At 41.4% G+C, this 20457-nt stretch overlaps 2 protein-coding genes across 11 annotated transcripts in view; one reads left to right on the top strand and one right to left on the bottom strand.

The window, feature by feature from the left end:
- TANC1 (tetratricopeptide repeat, ankyrin repeat and coiled-coil containing 1) overlaps positions 1-20457 on the bottom strand; it is a 264487-nt gene that overhangs the window by 165062 nt on the left and 78968 nt on the right. For all 10 annotated transcript variants that reach the window (XM_038002078.2, XM_038002080.2, XM_038002079.2 and 7 more), the window contains one exon: positions 2533-2608. In XM_038002078.2, coding sequence (XP_037858006.1) covers positions 2533-2593 — 61 coding nt within the window. In that variant the 5' untranslated portion in view covers positions 2594-2608. The remainder of the gene's footprint in view (positions 1-2532; positions 2609-20457) is intronic.
- On the top strand, positions 10768-12052 carry LOC103218267 (glutathione S-transferase Mu 3-like). The gene is made up of 2 exons (XM_073020266.1): positions 10768-11503; positions 11816-12052. Exons 1-2 carry the CDS (start codon positions 11336-11338, stop codon positions 12050-12052), a joined length of 405 nt encoding a protein of 134 aa, XP_072876367.1. The 5' UTR covers positions 10768-11335.

Below are 20457 nucleotides of genomic sequence, written 5' to 3'. Positions count from 1 at the left end.
AAAGATTGCCTGAAAAAACAACCTACAAAGGACATGAAAAGCTGAACTCAAGTTTTTAGACATGTCTCCTAAATTTTTATGATTATGAGTTCAAGTACATGGGAATGAATTTTCTTCTGTCTTTGCAACAAAGATTGGTTTTAATTGGAAACAGCACAGCAAAATTTTTCCATACTGCAGGAGATATTATTACCTAAGTTTCAGAGCAGTCTTGGTAGATTAGCCAGCTTTAATTTATAGAAAAACTTAGCTATGATTTACTTATATGATGAGGACTGGCATGGACTAACATACGAGTGGTCAAATTCCAAGTATTTCCCCCAACAATCCTGTGACATAACTTCATCAGGATTTAAAACTCCATCTGCTTTGTTGCTAGCCTGATACAACCAGGTTCTAGTTAAGAGCAAAAAGGCACATACCACGCAGATGTTTTATGGGAAACGTTCCCATTGCTCTTTCAAGTTGGTTTGTATTAGTGAAAAGGCCATACGTAGTGTGGAAATTATTAAGAAGAAATGACTCAGAAAAAGCAATAGTTGCTTTTAAAGACCAAGGGGAGAAATAAACCCAAAATCACACGCTCTGAAACTGGAAAAGTTTCAAATGCAAACTGTGTTCCTGTCTGGTGTGTCTGAAAGGCACGGGTGCTGAAGATTATTAATATATTGTTATTTCTTCTAAGGATGGCACTGGTCAAAGAGGATGGTAGGCCTGTTTTGAAGAACTGTTACCGACTGGGGAGTTTAGGCTTGGGGACCCTGGTACTGAGAAAAATAACCCACTGGTTGGCAGTTCCAACCCAACAGACAGCTTAGGATCTAACTTGATGCTGGAAATTACAAAGGCTTCTAATGAAGGAAATAACAAAGTTCCTACGATTGGTGACAGATGAGCCAAAACTGAAAAAGTTTTTCGTTGTTATTATTTTTAAACAGCTTTCAGAAAACTAACAAGACCTTTTGGCCTTGACCCAGCAGAAAACAAATGTCCCCCACTGGATGGATATTCTGTCAACTGAAATTTCTCCACAGTAACAATTCTAATTAATTATTCAAAGCCAGGGGTTGATTTTCTAAGGTTAACTATGGTCTCCTGTTTAGGTCATTAAAAACTGGTTTTTCCTTTTCTTTAGTGTCTGCTCACCCAGGTATTGATGAGAAGCTTTAACAGCAGCCTTGCAATAAAGGCTCTACTTTTAAGGTGAGTTTGTCATTTTGCAGACTTGGTTTTAGGGATAATTAGCAATAAATAGAGATTTTGTCTAGGTTCTATATAACCAAAAACTTTAGAAATCCACTTACTCTCTTATATAAGTATGGAAACAACAGACATTAATATTATCACAAGGCATTGCAAGATCTTTTGAATTAAAGAATTAACCATAATTTTGTGATGCTTCATTAATAAGCATACTTCTTAAAACATAAATTAAAATTGAAACATTATTTGACATAGTAACTCAGAAAACCAGTCATTCTCCAAGGAGACTGGATTTACATGGGTTTACCGAGTGAAATGTAACACTTCAGGCAAGTCAATTCATGCTAACATATTTTTATTTTGCAATACAGGTAGACAATATATACTTTTTCTAGCAAGAGAAAAAGGGTGTACCACTCAGTGTTCACCAAAATAACCCTAGAATAGGTTAGTACATGGAATGTAATGCTATTAAGAGTCACAATGACAATATGCACCAGAACTCTACAAACGAAAATGAAATTCAAGCCAAATTAAGTAGTTCTCATAATAATGAAAACAAGCAGTCTGGCATTAAGTGGGGCTCCACCTGTTAGGAGTAAAATTTGATACTCCAAAAGATGAGGACCAGTCAGCCAGCAGTTGGTCAAACATATAAAATGTAATCACGTGGGAAAGGGAATGGGATTTCTAGAAACCAAATTCCTGAACACACCTGCTATCCCTCAATGTCTTTAACTTTGACTCCCTCCAGATCTGAATGACCTACTGAAACTATGAACCTTTCAAGTCTCTGGGAAAGGATTTGGTTATAACCCAAACTGAATTCTCAAAGTCATTTCTCATAAGAAAGCTCAAAATTATGTTTTCTGTCCTTTTTCTTTTTTAAGAGACAGGGTCTGGCTCTGTTGCCCAGGCTGGAGTACAGTGGCATTATCATAGCTCACTGCAGCCTTGAACTCCTGGGCTCAAGAGATCCTCCTGCCAGAGCCTCCCAAGTAGCTATGATTTACACACATGTGCCACCATACTCAGATAATTTTTTCAAGCTTTTTTGTAGAGGCAAGTGTCTCATTATGTTGCCCAGACTGGTCTTGGAACTCCTGGCCTCAAGCAATCCTCCTGCCTTGGCCTCTTAAAATGCTAGGATTACAGCTGTGGGCCACCATGTCTGACCCATTTCATTTCTCATAGCCTCCAGCACACTGTTTTGTTCTAACCCAGGTAACCCTCTCTGACCCACTGCCAAAGCAACAAATCCATCCAGCCTGGGGTGAGGAGCAGCTTGCTGCCCGCGGTCCATGGCTGGGCTCATTCTTGCACACAAACCTGCTTCCTTCTTGCCTCCTTTTCCTCCCTCTCGGCTCTTCTTCAGCACTGCCTTTAACATTTTCAACACTTGTTTCTAAAGAGAAAAGGAACAGAGAGAAGAGGAATTAAATGTTGAAAGTTGGAATATAACTTGGGTATTGACAAAAAGAGGTAACTTGCATTCAAACACACAGACCACTTAATATTAAGGTACCTTAGTACCTTAAATCTTACATTAATTTTCTATGAATAAACTATGGTGGGAAACTGAATGCTGAAGACACAAGGAATGTTCTATAACTTTTAATGAAGTGATTAGAAGTTCACTGTTGTTAGAAAAGCTAAAAAAAAATACAATAGTGCATTCTCAGCATTCCACATCTAATTAAGGTTATGAGGCTAAACCTGGGTACAGTACTGCAAGATATTTGGCACAGTTTCCCAATCCCAGTTCATCAAAAGGTGGCACGAGAACATGGAATCAAAAAGAAAATGAAAGAAGTTACATGGTTAAAGGCAATGTTTTACAGGTGTTACTAATTATATAATCACAAGGAAAACATTTTGGAAGGTTATGAAATGAGGCATATCTTACAAACATTTGCAAAATAAATACAGTGGGAACACATTTTAACCCTGATCAGAGAACCCAATTAAACAGCACACACTACAGTGGGTTTTTACTATACATAGTTATAACTTTGGGATGGGGAAGGGAAGTAAGTAGAACAGGCCTGTGGCACTATGGCCAAATCCTTTAAAGAAAAGGCTGTATCTTTAAGCAGGGTTGTACTGAGCTTGTAAAAACACCACAATGACCCAGGCCTAAGATGAAACATGAAACCATCTCTACAGCAAGCGACAGACAAAAGGACCATTATTTCATCATGAAGCCAGGATCCTTTAAGCTCTCTCTCCCAACTACTAACTCAGATGAGATGGCTGAACAACCCCAGACGGTAACCAATCTTAGTGGGTTGTGTTACCCATCACACCTTTATTAATGCACTAAGAGAGGGAAGCAGAAGGCAAGCAGGTCTCTCTTGAACAGGCAAGAAAAGGGGTGGGGAGAGGAGTAATGAGGATGGGGAAGGGGAGGGGAGCAGAGAATGGGAGGCAAGAAGGGAGAAACTCCTATGTAGGAGGGCTCCCAAATTTGCCTCGTCAGCACAAATGCCTCCAATGGCCTCAGTGTAACACACCACCTCTCAGCCCCCAGAGTAAGCAGAAGTTTTGTGGGACCCGTTGAGAAGGGTAAGGAACCCCAATGTGTTGCCATTCACAGAATCACACAACGTAAGCAGGCAGGGTGACCTTTCTTATCATTTGGTCCAAGCCTGTATTTGTTTTCCCAAGCCTTTTGTTTTACTGATGAAGAAACAGAAACCCAGGGAGGCTGGCTTGCCAGGGGTCACGCAGCTAATTAACAGCAGGGCCAGAATCCAAATCTGCAGCAGCCCAGCAGCACCACCTTCCTCCCCTCCACCAGGCCGGTCTCTCCTCACACATCAATGAAAGCTTTGGGCAACAACAATCAAACAAAACTGAGTGATACTAGAAAGATAGTATCTTAGGCAGAATCTGGAAAAAGCCATACTGAAGGTTATCGGAGTAAAATCATCTTACACACAAGTTTTACATACTGAAGGGGCATGGCTTAGAGCCTAATTCTGTTTTTGAAAATGCTGCTTGAATAAACCCTGGTGAAAAAATTTAGGTTTCACCTAAAGGGCAAACACTACAGTTGGAAGGGAGCAATAGTTTCCACAAGGAACCAATGGAAAATACAAACTTCTGTTAATAAGCACACTTCAGAGAAACAATGAAAAATACTGTAGTATAAAAAAAAATGGCAGTAAAAGTTAATAATAAATAGATACCTGGTAAACACAGACATATTCTTCAACCAACCAACTTTGGGGTTTATAATTTGGAAAAAACTACCTAAAAAATATGAGAAAAATACTGACGGAGCCATGCCACCAAAGCTTGTCCAAGGTCCCTTGCACCAAGCCTTGGTGAACTCTTCCAGAGCCGTATGTTTACCTGGATCACTGACCAAGCTCAGGTCCCACCACATCCATGAGCTGCTCCTGATTAATCACCCAGGTCAACACCAGTTAGAGCAGACCTACCATGCCACTTAGAATAGGCATCCCATGGGGCAAGGACTAGGTGACACTGACTTTGGTATCTCATCCCAGACACCCTGTTTTCCTATTTTGGGGCACTCACCTATTTTCAGGATAGATGTACCTTCCACATCAGTGGTCTTAAGTGAAAGAGGCTATCAAATATCTGCTATAATACTTCTTCCAGTTCCTGTTTTCCTCCATAAATAGCAACTCTAGGGAATTTTATATTCTTAAAAAAGCTATTCAAACTGCGACCTAGAGCAACTTGAACTGACTATACCCGAGTGCGAAAATAAGGAACCATCCTCCCCTCCCCTAGACTGGAAAGGAAAAATGTAAGTCTTCCCAGCAAGTTAAATTCTGAAATTAACACAGATCAGAGTGGAGCTATACAAAGTCACCTGGAAGTCTCAATCATCTCTGGCCTTAAACCTATAACTGGAACTTAATAGTCACCAATGGACATACAGGCTATGCCCACCGAAAGGGGGATGGTCAGAAATAGCATTTATAGGAATAGGCCACAGAGGCCAATGACAACAGTACACTCCAGAGAAGACTATCTGGCATGCCAGACAGTATCTGCACACTTATAAACACATATCCCTACATTCAATTCTGGAAATGGACACATTGGGCTGTTGCAGCTGGGTGCTGTCACACATTGGTATGATACAACTACTTCTTGTTCTGGTTCTGTTCACACTGAGAAGCACCTCGTAATTTGGCTCCTTTCTTAGTCTGCAAACAGTGGGGAGAGAGTGTGCTGGTCCAGTTCACACAACTGTCTGGCTTGCTGACAGACACAATTCTGAGAATAAATTAACAAATCAGTACTCCAGCTTTAAACAAAAGCTCTCATGAACTTTGCTTTATTAAAGGGAGTCACTTTGTCCAGTACCATCAATTTAAGACATGGAGAATACTGAGTTTCTGAGGACCAAAGGGAAGACAGTGGTAAATTCCTCAATGGAAATGGCACCGTGAAACCCACCTGTGTAGGCAGCCAGCAGGCTCTCCTCTTCTGCATCATCACACTTCCCTTCCAGTAGCAACTTCAACTACTGTCATTTTTCCCCTAAAAGGGTGAACACTGAGCCATCATGGACATGAATGAAATAGAAATGATGCAAACCAGCCTTTCTGACACAGTAATTCAGACTCGGCAGATTAAATGACAAGCCCAACATACTGTGTGGTAAGGAAGTACCTATGGACAAGTATCACAGGATAAAACATAAGAAATAGTGTTCTTTTTTACTATATATATGTGTGTGTGTGTGTGTGTGTTTTGTTTTGAGACAGAGTCTCACTTTATTGCCCAGGCTGGAGTGCTGTGGCACAGCCTCAGCTCACTACAACCTCCACCTCCTGGGTTCAAGTGATTTTCTTGCCTCAGCCTCATGAGTACCTGTGATTACAGGTACCTACCACCATGCCCAGCTAATTTTTATGCTTTTAGTAGAGACGGGGTTTCACCATGTTGGTCAGGCTGGTCTCGAACTCCTGATTTCAGGTGATCCGCCTGCCTTGGCCTCCCAAAGTGCTGGGATTACAGGTGTGAACTACTGTACCCGGCCTACTTTATATTATAGACCAAAGGCACAGATATAACTCAAATACTGACCAAATGATCCCTCAAGTTCTGCCCCATAAAACCTTAGCCTCTATGACAACAAGTAGAACAAATGTACTGCTAGACCTAAATATTTAAGAATAAGTCTTTGAAAATGTGAAGAACGTCAGATGTCATTTCTTTCCATTACATACTTTTGAGGAAGAGTGTAGGGGAGAAAAGGTATCTTTTCCTTACCCATGGCAAGGTTCATGGCTGACACCCCTATAACAAAAAGATAGATCAACAAGAGAAAGGCATAACAAATTTACTCAACCAAAGTTTTGCATCACACAGGAGCCTTCGGAAATGAGGATCCAGAGACACAGGAAACTGAATTTTTAGGCTTAAGTACAATGAAGAATAACAGCCACATAGAAGCGTGATTGAACAAAAAGGGAATGAGGCCTAATAATTGGGGTGGGGGCCCTCAGCAAGGCCTGCTTGTCCAGATTCTTCCTGTCCTCTGGGTACAGGGCAGGACCCCTCTGGAATGAGAGTCTTACAACTCACTGTCAGGTGAGATAGGTCAGAGAATTCCTTGATGACTATGCTTCAGGGGAGAAAGGCAAGGGAAGGTCCGAGGGACCTCCTTTCTTCTGCAGTTTCTCTTATATGCCAAGGTGCCATATTGGGGGGGTATCCTGTCCTGAGCCCCAACAAAAGGAAAGACCAGCCTCTAGGTTACTACAACTAAAGGTCACCACAACTCAAATTGACTAACAGAAGTAAATTTCCTGTAATGTTCATTGAGAAGAAAAGATGAATAGATAACATTACTCTGAGAAGGCCAATGGTCTGAAGTCACCTAAATTTCTACTATCATTCAACATGTAAGTTTCCTAAATGTCACAGATTCTTCTTTCAAGCCCCTCAGAAGTTAGACTGACTATCAAAAGCTTACTTTTACTTCCGGTATTTCTCCTTCAGCACACCCAGTTTTTGGGGACAGGTGCTACCTCTCTACATTATGTATTTGAATTCTGCACAGCATGTTGTGTTGGCATATAAAATGTAACAAAAAGCACCCTAGACAAAATAGTAAGATGATTCCAAAACAAGACAAAATCTATTTCAGCCTGTAATCACAATGGCAATATCAGAGCCATGACCACCTTGTCTGAGATCACAGAAGAGTACTAGCAGCAAAATGTTTCTCTTCTGGAGTGCCATACTGCCTATTTACACAATTTCAAGTGGAATCTGGGAGCTGAGGGCAGGGACTACGTTTATTCTTTAACAGATACAAACAGAAGCCCGAACACAGGCTTCGCACCCACCCTGTTCTCAGTATTTGTTGACAGGCTGCAATGAACACAGATGAATGATTTCCTCCAAATCAAGCAATTAACCAACATTTATAGCAGTTTATAATTGACAAAGAACATTCCTATATATTCACACTTGCAAGGAATGCAAGAAAATTCAGTTAAATCCATGTGACATCAGACAATGAGATATTAGGAGGCAAATGCTGCATTTAGCAGTATCTCTTCATATCCACATCTGAATTAACCTTAAAACCTCAGTCCAGTTACCCCAAATACCTAAACACACACACTCTGTGCACGCTCTAATGGAAGGAGCTTCTCCCATCAAACTATCCACCTGGCCTCAAAGCAAAATTATCTGAAGATGCTGCTTTCATCAAAAATAATAAAGCCAGAGTAGCAACATTTACAAGTGAAACTCTGTAAACTAAGGTACATATAATTAAGAAATTTTCCTTCTTTGCTTCAAAGAAGCATCAAAAACATCCTCAGTGTTAGGAGCTTAAAAAGTTCTTAAAACCTAGTTAGTCTGACTCACCTAACAGTCATGCCTTCTATATGACACCTTTAGAACTGTTCTTCATATTAGCAACATACAGTTTACCACAAGAAAGTAGCAGTGGTAGCAGGGAGTCTGAAGCAGCCTACAAGATCATACAGACTAAAGCAAATAAGAGAAAACAAAGTATAAGAGACCACACACACACACACAGAGGTCTGCTAGACAGGGCACTAGCTGTTAGCTAGAAACTCATGGAAAACCCTGTACACAGAAATTTCCTGAAAGCAAGAGCCATGTCTCATCATTCCTAGGAGATCCTAGGAGGCTGGGAAAAACCAGCCCTTGATAAGTTTTTGACATTCCAGGATTTCTCTCACACTTTCCCACTGTAATAGAGAAATCCTAGGAATTGACAGAGACCTTGCCAATATCACTGGGAACAACTAATGGAACTTCTCCAGGATCCAGATGCTTCATCCAGAAAAGTGTGTCAGGGTTGGGGGATGGTTAGAACAACCGATAAGTAATACTGATAAGTAAAGAATTGGCCTTTGGTTCTTCTTTTTTTTACATATTTCTTCTTTTAAAGAGAGAGTCTCACTCTGTTGCCCAGGCTGGAATGCAGTGGCACCATGACAGTGACAATTCACTGCAGTCTTGTCCGCTCAGGCTCAGGCTATCTTCCCAGCTCAGCCTCCGGAGAAGCTGGGACTACAGGCATGTACCATCAAGCCCAGCTTATTATTTTTTAATAGAGATGGAGGTCTCATTAGGTTGCCCAGGCTGGTCTCTAAACTTCTGGGCTGAAGTGATTCTCTTACTTTGGCCTCCCAAAGCACAGGGATTATAGGCATGAGGTACTGCACCCAGCCTGATTTTTCTTAATTTGCAGAGCTGGAAAATATGACATTAAACTATAATTTATTCTCCAAGACACATAGATCCAGCCATTCATTCTTTATTCAACAACCCATTCTACAAATTGAACCTCTATTCTACTATTATTTTCTTTATAGTTTTGTCCTAAGCAAAAAGACTTCAGATTTAAGTATGAGTTATTAAAAAGCATAGTAAATTTATAGTCACAAGTAATATGAATTTAGAAGAGTTCTGGGCATGAAATTGGAAATCAAATGCTTAAGTTCTGATGCACTAAAATTAAGTGGAAACTATTGTGGTGAAATCACCTTCAACCTATATTTAAAATATTCTGTACATTCATACAGGTTGTTTCGGGAAGAGTTTCTACAAAACAAACAACAAAAACACCTTACTTTAGCCAGTATTTCAAGTTGCCAGAAAATTAGTACTTTGATAAGTACTTGGTAGAAAGAAAATTTCACTTTTGGAGGAAAAGATAAAAGCAGTTGCTTCCTTCTAAGTACGAGAGCCATCTTTATATACCTGTAAAGGGAATTGTTCAATCCAAATTCTAACGCCATCTCCTCCATAAAGCCTTCTCAGGCTACAATGGTCAAAAGATATCTTTTCTCTAATTCTACACCCTGCCTTGTTCTAATATGATGATAGATCAAAATTATGGTGAAAAATGTTGAACTCCACAAATCCCACATGGCATCTAGCAATGTACCTTACACACAACAAACACTTTTTAAAAAAAAAAAAAGTCTTTAAATGAGTGGCAGGGTTGTTATAGAAGGGAAATCAAAATCAACAGCAATTCTCTTCCAACAAGGAGTTTGGACTAATAATTTAAGAATTCTGGTACCAAGTACTAATTCCCAACTTTATGGTCAAAATAATTTAGTGTATACATGAAAAAATGCACATTTAACATAGTAAGATCTGCTCAAATATCAGGCTTTCAGAAGCACTGGCTGTAGATAGGTTTTATTTGGGTATTTCAAATAGGCACACAGAAGGGATAAGTGCAAAGACAGTAGCCAAAAATCTGAAATCAATACATCCACCTTCAAAAAAGGAAGAGCTCAGAAAGGGCAGCATTTCCAGCAATAATCATGATGTTTCCCAGGCCAATGGCTACTGTGCAAGGCAGAGCTCAGTCATGCAGTGAGCTCCTGCTCACTTACAGGCTGTCTTCAGTTCCCTGTCACCTGTGTGCTCCCTAGCTGAGACTTACCTCCCTACCACAGCAGCAAAACACTGCTAACTAGAAGACAAAACTCCAATATTGTCACTAGTACTGTATATCATCCAGGTATTTACATAGATGTTTAGATCTATTAGAGAAAGCAAAAGAATTCCATAAGCCCACTTTAAAACACACCACAGAATCAACTCATCTTAGAAGCCTTCTTCATCTTATTTTAATTGTTTATATACCTGCTTCCTTCACTAGGCTATGGGCCTCTGAATGGTCAGACTGTGCCTTGCTCCCCACCCCAGCAAAGTATTTGTTTTCCAATTTCAACGTCAATGAATGGTTGTGGAGAAACATAATTTTAATCTATAATTCTCAAAGGGAATGATTGCACCTAAAAACAGACTGTTATCCTTTAATAACTTTCAGTAAAATTAATATCCTTCTACAGGCTGTGAGCAATGGAGAAACTTGCCCTGGCTCTCCTGGACCAGCAAGTGGCAGAAATTGAGTTACAACCTAATTTTCCAATTAAGGAATGAGTGTTGGGTTAGCAATTGCAGCGTTTCATTCTACAAGCATTCATACATAGCTACCCTGTGCCAAACAACAAGGGACCCAAAGGCAAGTGCAATCTGATAGAAGAGGAAGACAACATGTGGACAAACATGAGCAGGAAGCTAAAAACATTCATGCCTCCATTTTCTCTACAAGGTAAAAACAAGGTAAGAGGTGCAGTGAAGGTGTAGGATAGCTCTGTAGATGAGAGGAAGGCAAGTAAGAGATTAAAAGGACAGCTGGCTGGGCACAGGGGCTCACACCTGTAATCCCAGCACTTTGGGAGGATCGTTTGAGCCCAGGCCTTTGAAACCAGCCTGGGCAACAGCGGGAGAGTCTCACAAAAACCAAAAACAATAAAACGGACAGCTGAACAGCTCTGATCATCCAAACTAGGCTGCAGACCAGGCCACAACACCCGATTATGAAACTGCTCCTATCTATCCTCAAAGGCTCACAAATAACATCATCAAAATCACATCGTGCAACTCATCTATGGTTCTGGGTTAGTGGAATATTTGCGGGCTGGCACACACCATCTGCCTGCTCCTGTAGTTCACAGATACGTCCTATGAGGAGAAATGCTACACGTGCCAGGAAACTCCTGACTATGACTGAAGCCAATGGCTGGATGTGATATTCAAGCTAGACCTGGACTTTCCTAATCTGCCTAACTTAATGGATGGGAAGAACAAGGTCACCCAGAGCAATGCCATCTTGTGCTACACTGCTGGCAAGCACATGTGTGGTGAGACTGAAAAGATTCAAGTGGACATTTTAGAGAACGAAGCAACCAATTTCCACACACAACTGATACAGCACTGTTACAACTGTGACCATGAGAAACTGAAACCTGGCCGGGCTCACACCTGTAATCCCAGAACTTTGGGAGGCTTCTTTTTCTCGCGGATCACAAGGTCAGGATCAAGACCATCCTGACTAACACGGCGAAACCCCGTCTCTACTAAAAATACAAAAAGTTAGCTGGGCATGGTGGTACATGCCTGTAGTCTCAGCTACTTGGGAGGCTGAGGCAGGAGAATTGCTTGAACCCGGGAAGCAGAGGTTGCAGTGAGCTGAGATCATACCACTGCACTCCAGCCTGGGTGACAGAACGAGACTCTGTCTCAAAAACAAAAAACACACACAGAAAAAACCCTGAAACCTCAGTACTTGGAACAGCTACCTGAACAACTGAAACAATTCTCCATGTTCCTGGGAGAAATTCTCACGGTTTGCAAGGGAAAGCTCACCTTTGTGGATTTTCCCATCTATGACGTCCTGGATCAGAACCGCATGTTTGAGCCCAAGTGCCTGGATGAGTTCCCACATCTGAAGGCTTTCATGTGCCCTTTTGAGGCTTTGGAGAAAACTGCTGCCTACAATGCAGTCTGACTGCTTCTCCAAGATGCCCATCAACAAGATGGCCCAGTGGGGCAACAAGCTTTTATGCTGAGCTAGAGGCAGACTTGCACTGCTTGTTTTGTTTCATCCTGTCCCTAGGAGGCCTCCATTCTTTTTTGCTCTTTTAAATAAATAGCACTTGGGTTAAAATAATTAAATAAATAAGCTGTGCTGTGCAATTCCCTCCTCTGATGCTCAGCCCCAAGAACTATCCAGGAATGGTCCAGCGAATGCAGGATCTGATCAATGATCAGGAGTTCACAGTGCAGGGGCCAGTACAGGAGTGCTTAGAGTGGTGTGCTGTGGAATCAAGACTGGTCAGGAAGGGGACGAAGCCCTGAGACGCAGGATAGCCAGAGAGAAAAAGTATGGTGTCTCAAAGAGATCAAAGAACAAACACAGCCAGAATAAATGAATGGGGAAGTTGAAAAGAGTCTGGTTCTTTTTAATCAATTTTTAAATTTTGGATGTGGAACAATTCCAGACAATGATAAAGCCCGCAGGATTAGTAAAGGCAAATCTGTGATGCGAATCAGGCCTGACTTGAAATCTCAGGCACTGAACAGCTCCCTCCAAAGTCCTCAATGAACTTGGGGGTAGGGGGAATAGGGAGGTGATGAGGACAGCACAGAATACATGCCTCAAAGAAAGGGAGGCTTTGCATGAGGATGAAAGTGTAGCAGTTATGGACACCAGCATCACCTCAGGGCCCCAGGAGCCACGCAGCTAAAATGCTCCTGGAGAACCACCTGGGGTTTGAGTATGAACCATGGTCTGAGTGTGGTCTCCTCCTCTCACATAACTCTGTGGAAGGCGTGGCTAGGGCCACAGGGTATTTTCTTGTGTAACTGGAAACCCAAGTACCATTCCTTATGGCAGTTAGCTCCACAACTACCACACTCAGAATTACATTCTCTTCTCTTTTCCTTTCTCCTTCCTGTTGTTTCCTACTTGTGTCAATACAACAGAGCTACAATCCCCAACTTACACTGCCCACCTTCCTGATGTGCAATTACAACTCTCAGAATACAGGTAGAGGCATTATGTATACAAAGTGATTCTGGACAAGTTGTTATTTCACCAAGAATACTGTTCCCTTTCCTGTTGGACTGGATCATTTCAGGTCTCTTCCACCTGTAGGCATTATAATTTTTAAGGGGGAAACTTTCTTGTTCCTGAGACCACTGTAATCTCACAGTACATAATAAACCATCATCACAGATGAAAAAGGAACCCCTCAGAGGAGGTCACTATATGGGTGATAAGCTTTTACTACAGAAAGAGAAGAGACCTTGAAGACATTTTCAAAAAGTGTTAAAAGGTACTCAATCAATCAGTGCCAGCTGAATGAAATCTGGTATTATAAACCTAAGGAAATTAAAATTTTTAAATCGCACTGGATCTGGCCTCAAAGTGAAGGGTCAGACAGCCTCAAAGATGCCTGTGAAAGGCAGCTATTCATCACAGAACGATGTCTTGCTCATGTAGCTGACAGATGGATCTTTCACTTAATGCCCAGAACATAAGACATCAAAAAAAACTCCTCCACTCATTAGTGACGTGCAATGACTTGCTGAACAAGGTTATAACCTCCCCAGGCCCTAATTTTATTAGGATTGGAGTTCTCAATACCCATGCAGGGTTTTAAAACTCCACCAGGTGATTCTAATGTACAGCCAGCAACCCTTATTTACCACTAACCATATGCCTGGCCCTGTTCTAAGCACTTAGCATGCATGTACTCATTAAATCCTCACAACCACCATCTGAGGAAGGTACTGTTAATCTCCATTCCACAGAGGCACAGACAAGCTAGTGACCTGCCCAGGGTCACACAGCTCAGCGTGCATCCAGGCAGTCTGGACCCCCAGCCTGACCATGCGGTCAGTCTAGTAGGCCTCCCCTTTCAGTTGAAAAGAAGAGAGACCAGCCCCCAGGGAGTGGTGAGAGTCAAACAAAGGCAAAGCTGCTCAACAGGTGGAAAAAATAAATTGGCTTTGGCCAAACATACACACGCTCACACACACTTCACTCCTAGAGCAGCATTCCATGCTGCAAATCTGTCCTGGAAAAAAAAAAAAAAAACTGCCTCCATTGAGAGACATCTACAGTACAGTCCCCGAGTAATCAGTTATTTCAAACTACAGTGTCATCCACGTGTGACCTGGAGGTACCACACAACAGAACACACGCCAAAATGGGCAAGCTCTTGAGTTCATTAGCCCCCAGGGGGAGAACCCTGGGAGTTGGCTAGAATGCCAATGTGGAGGATTTGGGGAGACAGACACCTTTGTGTCATACAAGTAAGGCTGCTCCTATTCCTAACACTTACCCAGAACTTAGCAACCATGGTATTCAAGAAAAACTCAGAAAACTGCCTCATTTCTTGTGAATAAATTGCATAAAGCTTATTACACGGTGACAGGATGCAGTGAGAAATGGCCTAATGATCTCAATGTCTTTCTCTGGGCAATTTTACACAGTCTAATAAATTTAGTGAGGTTTTAACCTTGGATATCAAGTTCAAAATTAACCAAGATATGCCTGCAGTGATACTGCAGTGGAGAGCTGAATCAAATTCATACAAGCCACACAGCATCATCTCTTCCCATAGCTAAAGCAATGATATCAGCATATGCATCACTGTTCTCTGGAATTTGTAAAGGAAACCATTCTTGGCCATAAACATTTCGTTGCAGTAAGCAGTCTCACAGAAGCCTGTGAGAAAGGGCATATCGGCATGGACAATGGCTTTATTTTTTTCTCTCTCTTTTTTTTTTTTTTTCCCTTTAAGCTCTGTTGGACTTGAAGGCTTAATTTTTTAATTAACTCCAACAGCCCCAAAAGGGGAATACCAGAGCTCCAGATGATAAAAGTCACAGACAAGTCATGCTAGAAAACAAAAGCCAAGTATGTTAAGACTTAAAAAAAAAAAAAAAAAAGTTAACAAATCTAGTCTCAAACAAGGATAAGAAAGACGCAAGGGTGCCATATCCAAGGCACGAATCTGTAACCTTTTAAATGCCATGGATGGCTTTAGCAATCTGTACCTTCAGAGTGTTTTTGAATGATTTTTAAGTAGAAAGTCTTATTACAAAGAAAACTAATTATATTGAAACACAGATAGCAAAATGTTTAAAAAGCAAACCTGATATACCAAAGCGTGCTTAACGCATAAAGACGACACAGCAGCAGGTTTTATAACTACTGCAGTTTTTAAAGCAGTGATGGGCATAAATGTATTGTAAATTATTTCCACAATGTGATACAAAAATCAGTTAATTTCCATGTGACAAAGTTACATGTCCTGTTGATCTTACGTGGTTGGTTGCCCACTTCCATGACTGGAGCAATGGCTATATTTTGGCTAGAGGTTAGTGAAAATACAGTTAAGTTTTTCTCCACCCATCCAAGTTTACAGATCCCTTGTCTGAGTCCATTTTGTACTGTTGTCACAGAATATCATGGAGAGGGTAATTTATAAACAATAGAAATGTGTTTATAAACTTCTGTTTGGCTCACAGTTCTGGAAGCTGGGAAGTTCAAGATTGAGGGGCCCACTTCTGGGGAGCGCCTTCTTACTGCATCATCCCATTAAAATTCAGAAAATTAAACAGTAACCTACTGACTGGCACACATTAGCAGGAGGGAGTATGTCACATACACGCCACTGCTAGCAATTAAAGGCAAGTCCCATGATTCATTTTCAGATAGTATGTAAAAGCCCTATTTATCAAGAAAGTCCATCGCCACCAAATTACTATCTACAAAAACCAGGCCTGGCATGACAGGAAAAAGACTCCAGAAATTTACTGTGAGACCATGTACAAAAACAAAACGCCACACTTCATATTTGAGACAGGTGTTTGTCATACATGCTGTTGGTTGTACTGTTTTCTTGGTGCTCTCCTCACTCCTTCTGAAAGTACTTGTACTCTGGAAACGGCAGTATTTTGGTTAACTGGATCAGGCTTCCTAGTGAATGTGGTACCCAAGGCTTGGCCTCTCCCGCCCCCACTGCCTCACACAGTCACAGGTCATTCCCCAGATGCATGCCCTAAATCAGGGGATGCCCGTAGGAAGATAAATATAATTCAGAGTCCAAAATACACGGACGTAAACTGGGCCATTGCCAATTTCTCATGGATCCTGGGTAACCGAGATGGTTTTTGTTTTCATGGTTAGGAACAGCTGCAAGAGTGCAATACTCTTTCTAGACTAATAAAATAACCTAAGTCTGGCTCAGTATTTCAGCTGTGGCAGCAGCCAAACTTCCCAGAATGGTGCAAGCCTCGTGCAGTTCTGGAAGAGCTGGGGTGGTAGTTCTGAACTAAACTGAAAGCATTCTAACCCAACCCAATAGCAAGCAAATACACACACACACACACACACACACACACACACACACACACAGAGAGACAGAGAGAGAGAGAGAGAGAGAGAGAGAGAGAGAGAGAGAGAGAGAGAGAGAGAGAGAGAGAACACCACTTCAACTAAATTTGGAATTAGAGTTAATTCCTATGGGTGGAGATGACATGTTACTTGTAGGGGTCCCATAAAACTAATCAAACCTATGAAGTTTTCAAGCCTTATACTTGAAGGTATGTTACGTGCCATGTATGAACATCAGATGTTTTTCCTCTGAAACCCAGTGAAAGGTTCAATTAAAGCTCTTAGTAACTCTGCAATGAAACCTCTGATCACTGATTCTGTCACCACTTCTATTAACACAGACAGTATGAAACATCTCTCAGACCTAAAGAACAAAACTCACTATTGTGAAGCAGCACAGAAAACACATGCACACACACATACACACAGCTTACTTTTCTTGGGGAGGAAAAGGGAGTTGCAGAAGCTGCTTTTTCCACACTGAGACCGTTCTTTATACACTCTTGCACATGTAGCCCGGTTACCAAGTTATTTCCTAAATGTAAGTGTGTGCTCCAAATGTCTCCCACTAAGGAAAAACAGCCCAATTAGAACCCAGTGGAAAACAAGACACATGTTTCTTGAATGGCTTTGAATTAGAGACAGTGAATGTAAAATTGTTCTAGATATAATGAAGATGTTGCACAGATGTACTAAGTTTTCATGGTCTCAGCAAAACATCTTCCTGGTACAGCAAAATATGTGAGTCTGCAACAAAGCTGGATATAAAATAATTTTTAAAATATCTGATTCTTGTTTTTATGCTGTAAAACTTCTCAAGCCAACTCTTTTGCCTTCTCACAAACCTAATAAAGCCCATATTTCAATGTACTGATAATTCACTAAAAATAAAACTGCATTCATCTCCAATTGACATCACTTTTTATAATTCTCATTGATATTGTAAATCAATACAAATGGAAGATTTATTAATACAAACGGACGGCCTTTACTTCACAAATCCAGCAACCAACCACAAAAGCAATGGCAGAAGTAGAGATACTTATTTCACAGACATCCTCCTGTTTAGTCCTCACAACCACCAGGTGGGAACTATAATTATCCTCTTCCGACAGATAAGGAAATTGAGACCTAGAGAATCTCAGTAGCCTGCTCTAAGGTCACACCTTAGCTCTTAACACCTCATTCCACTTCTTCCTCTGGAGGAAAGACAGGCACTAAAACCATGCCTTGGCACCCTAAGCCTTGGATTTCCAGATAAAATGACATCCAAGAACAAGTCTCTGTTACACAGCATGGGGCCTAAAGGTAAATGGCAAAACTGCAATGCTGTTCTGATAACCTGGTTTAATTTAAAACGGTATCACAGGCTGGGTGTGGTGGCTCACACCTGTAATCAACACTTTGGGAGGCCAAGGTAGGAGGATCACTTGAGTCCAGGAATTTGAGACCAGCAGTGAGACTTTGTTTCTACAAAAAAAAAATTTTTTTTTAATTAGCTGGGTGTGGTGGCATATGCCTGTAGTCACAGCACTTTGGGGGACTGAGGTGGGACCATCATCTGAGCCCAGGTATTCGAGGCTGCAATGAGCGCTCATCATGCCACTGCACTTGCGCCTAGGCAACAGAGTGAGGCTCTTAAACAAAAAAATGTGTCACTATGTATTCCTAAGCATTTTCACTTATTCTTCTGAAAGAGAAACAAATGCTGTACTCCCAAGCACCCAATCCCACATCACTCTATCCTTGGCTCTCATTTCTCTGTGCTATCACCCTTGGAAAAATGGCCAGAATACTCACTTCAACTGCTGCCTCTATGTAGGCAAGTCATATATCTGTTTCTCCATTCTTTATCTGTGCTACAGTTACACAACTTTATTTCCAACTTGCTGTCATCAACCCTGGCTACACATACCTCAACATGTCCAAAACTAAACCCATCTTCCTCTCCCTACTTCCAAAACCCACTCACTAGTCTGGGTCCAGGTTCCTGCTGATAAAGCACCATCCTTTTTAGTTCACCAAACTTAAAGCCCCTCCTCCTTCTCATGGCCTCCCTTCCTTGTCTGGTAGACAGCCAAAGAGAGCTCTGTCTCACTAGTCCCAGCTCGTCTCCATTTGCTTCCACCATTCTGGGGAGGTCCTCACTATCCCTCCAGTGGACTTCAGGCTGAAATCTGTAACGTTAGGCCAGTTAAGTGTAACAGAGTTACGCGGGGGACTTGTTAAGAGGCAGGCTGCTGGACCCCACCCTGGAATTCGGTTCTTTAGGTCTGGGGTACAGCTCTCCTGCTGCTGATGAAGCAGTCCCTGATGGTCCACACTCCCAGGAACCACTGCTATTATACACTCTCCTCCCTCCCTTTCTCAACACTTACATAAATTCTTCTTGAATCTTAACATAAACCAGTGTAACCCTTTTAAAATCTGAACATTTAGGCCTCTGATAAGTAAGTTTGGATGGGAAGGGCTACCACCTGCCAAGGACCTACTGTGCGCCATAGTCTGTCAAGTTCAGTCAAAACAACTCTGCAAAATACACAGCACTGCCCCCAAATTTACAGGGCAATTTTGTTAAAAACAAAACAAAACAAAACAAAGAAAAACACCCAAGACTTTGAAAGTTACACAATTTCTAAATTCCACAGTAGATTGGGTTTATATATGTATCAAAAGGGCCCTCCCCTTAGACACACTTTAAAAACCAAATATGATGGAAGAGGGAGACCTATGAAGAAAAAGGAGTATTTCCCTTTCAGAACAGGGTCAAAGGAGGGACCTATGAGGAAACAAAATACAGAATAGCCAGGTCTCAATTTACAGTTCACTGTGGTACAGCACAAAAGTCCATCCATGCTCCCAAGAGCAATTTAACAGAATAAAGAGGGCCAATTGTGGTGGCTCATGCCTGTAATCCCGGCACTTTGGGAGGCCAAGGTGGGAGAATGACTTGAGGCCAAGAGCTCAAGACCAGCCTGGGCAACATAGCAAGAGCTCATCTCTACAAAAAACAACTTCAGTAGACTCTGCTTTCCTTCACCCGCCTATACCCAAAAAGGTTCTGTATGATTTTTGTAGATCATATCCTTACCTGTTCTAAACTAGTTTTACTAAGGACTAATAAAATTTAGGTCTATATGTGCTATAAAAACAAGGTTGTTTCTTGCCTTTTCTGCCTGTGCAAGAACGATCAGCATCAACATCAGAAATCCAGGAGAATTTCTATGTTCACATTATCGTTTATTAAAAAAGAGGGCTTGTGTAAGCCAGCAAATGATCAAGTCCCACAACTGAACACAACTTTTCAAAAATGCCCTGAATGTGAAAGCACTTTCCTGTACAGCAATCCATTTCCTTCTCATAAAAACTCTGAGAGGGCAAGCAGTATGATCCTACTGTCCTTGTCTCAGGCAACCCAGCTAATAGACAGTTCATGGAAGAGCCAGGGCTGGTATCTAGATGAAGCCACACATGACATGGACCATCAAGAGTCATGTCTTTACCACTGATTATAAGAAAAGATATACATTAACAGATTCAGATATGAACAAGACCAGTTACTGCTACCCAAAGTCAATCTGCTTGCTAGATATCTACAACAGTGCTGTGGCGTTATGGAAACAACTCAAAACAAGGTGGCATGATACCAAAGGCAAAGGTGTTGGGGTCAGGTCAACCAACACCAGCCCGTGTGGTCTAAATCCCAACTATACCATGCTTTCCTGGCCCTGTGCTCCTGGGCCTGGATGTAAGCTCTCTGACCCTAGATTCCTCACTTGTAACAGAGATGACATACTTCAGAATAGCTGTGAAAAATCAGAAATAAAACATGACAAGTTTGTAGGACTATATCTAGCATGAAATGTGTATTATAGAAATGGTCACTAATGTGTTGTATTATTACACCTGTTTATATAGGCCCAGTGATAAGTTTTAAACATTTGCAATTAAATGTTAGTGGAGTGAAGTCCCAAAATTGGAGACCAGGTCTCAGTTAATTCAGA

The sequence above is a fragment of the Chlorocebus sabaeus genome, chromosome 10 (genome assembly GCF_047675955.1).
Source record: "Chlorocebus sabaeus isolate Y175 chromosome 10, mChlSab1.0.hap1, whole genome shotgun sequence".
Lineage (NCBI taxonomy): Eukaryota > Metazoa > Chordata > Mammalia > Primates > Cercopithecidae > Chlorocebus > Chlorocebus sabaeus.
Note: the sequence above shows the minus strand (reverse complement) of the source record. Positions and strands in the feature narration are given on the sequence as shown.

Coding starts and splice junctions, on each gene's coding strand:
- LOC103218267 (XM_073020266.1), top strand. CDS start 11,336: ATGGATGGGAAGAACAAGGTCACCCAGAGCAATGCCATCTTGTGCTAC. Junction 11,504..11,815: donor ACAACTGTGACCATGAGAAA/CTGAAACCTGGC, acceptor ACAGAAAAAACC/CTGAAACCTCAGTACTTGGA.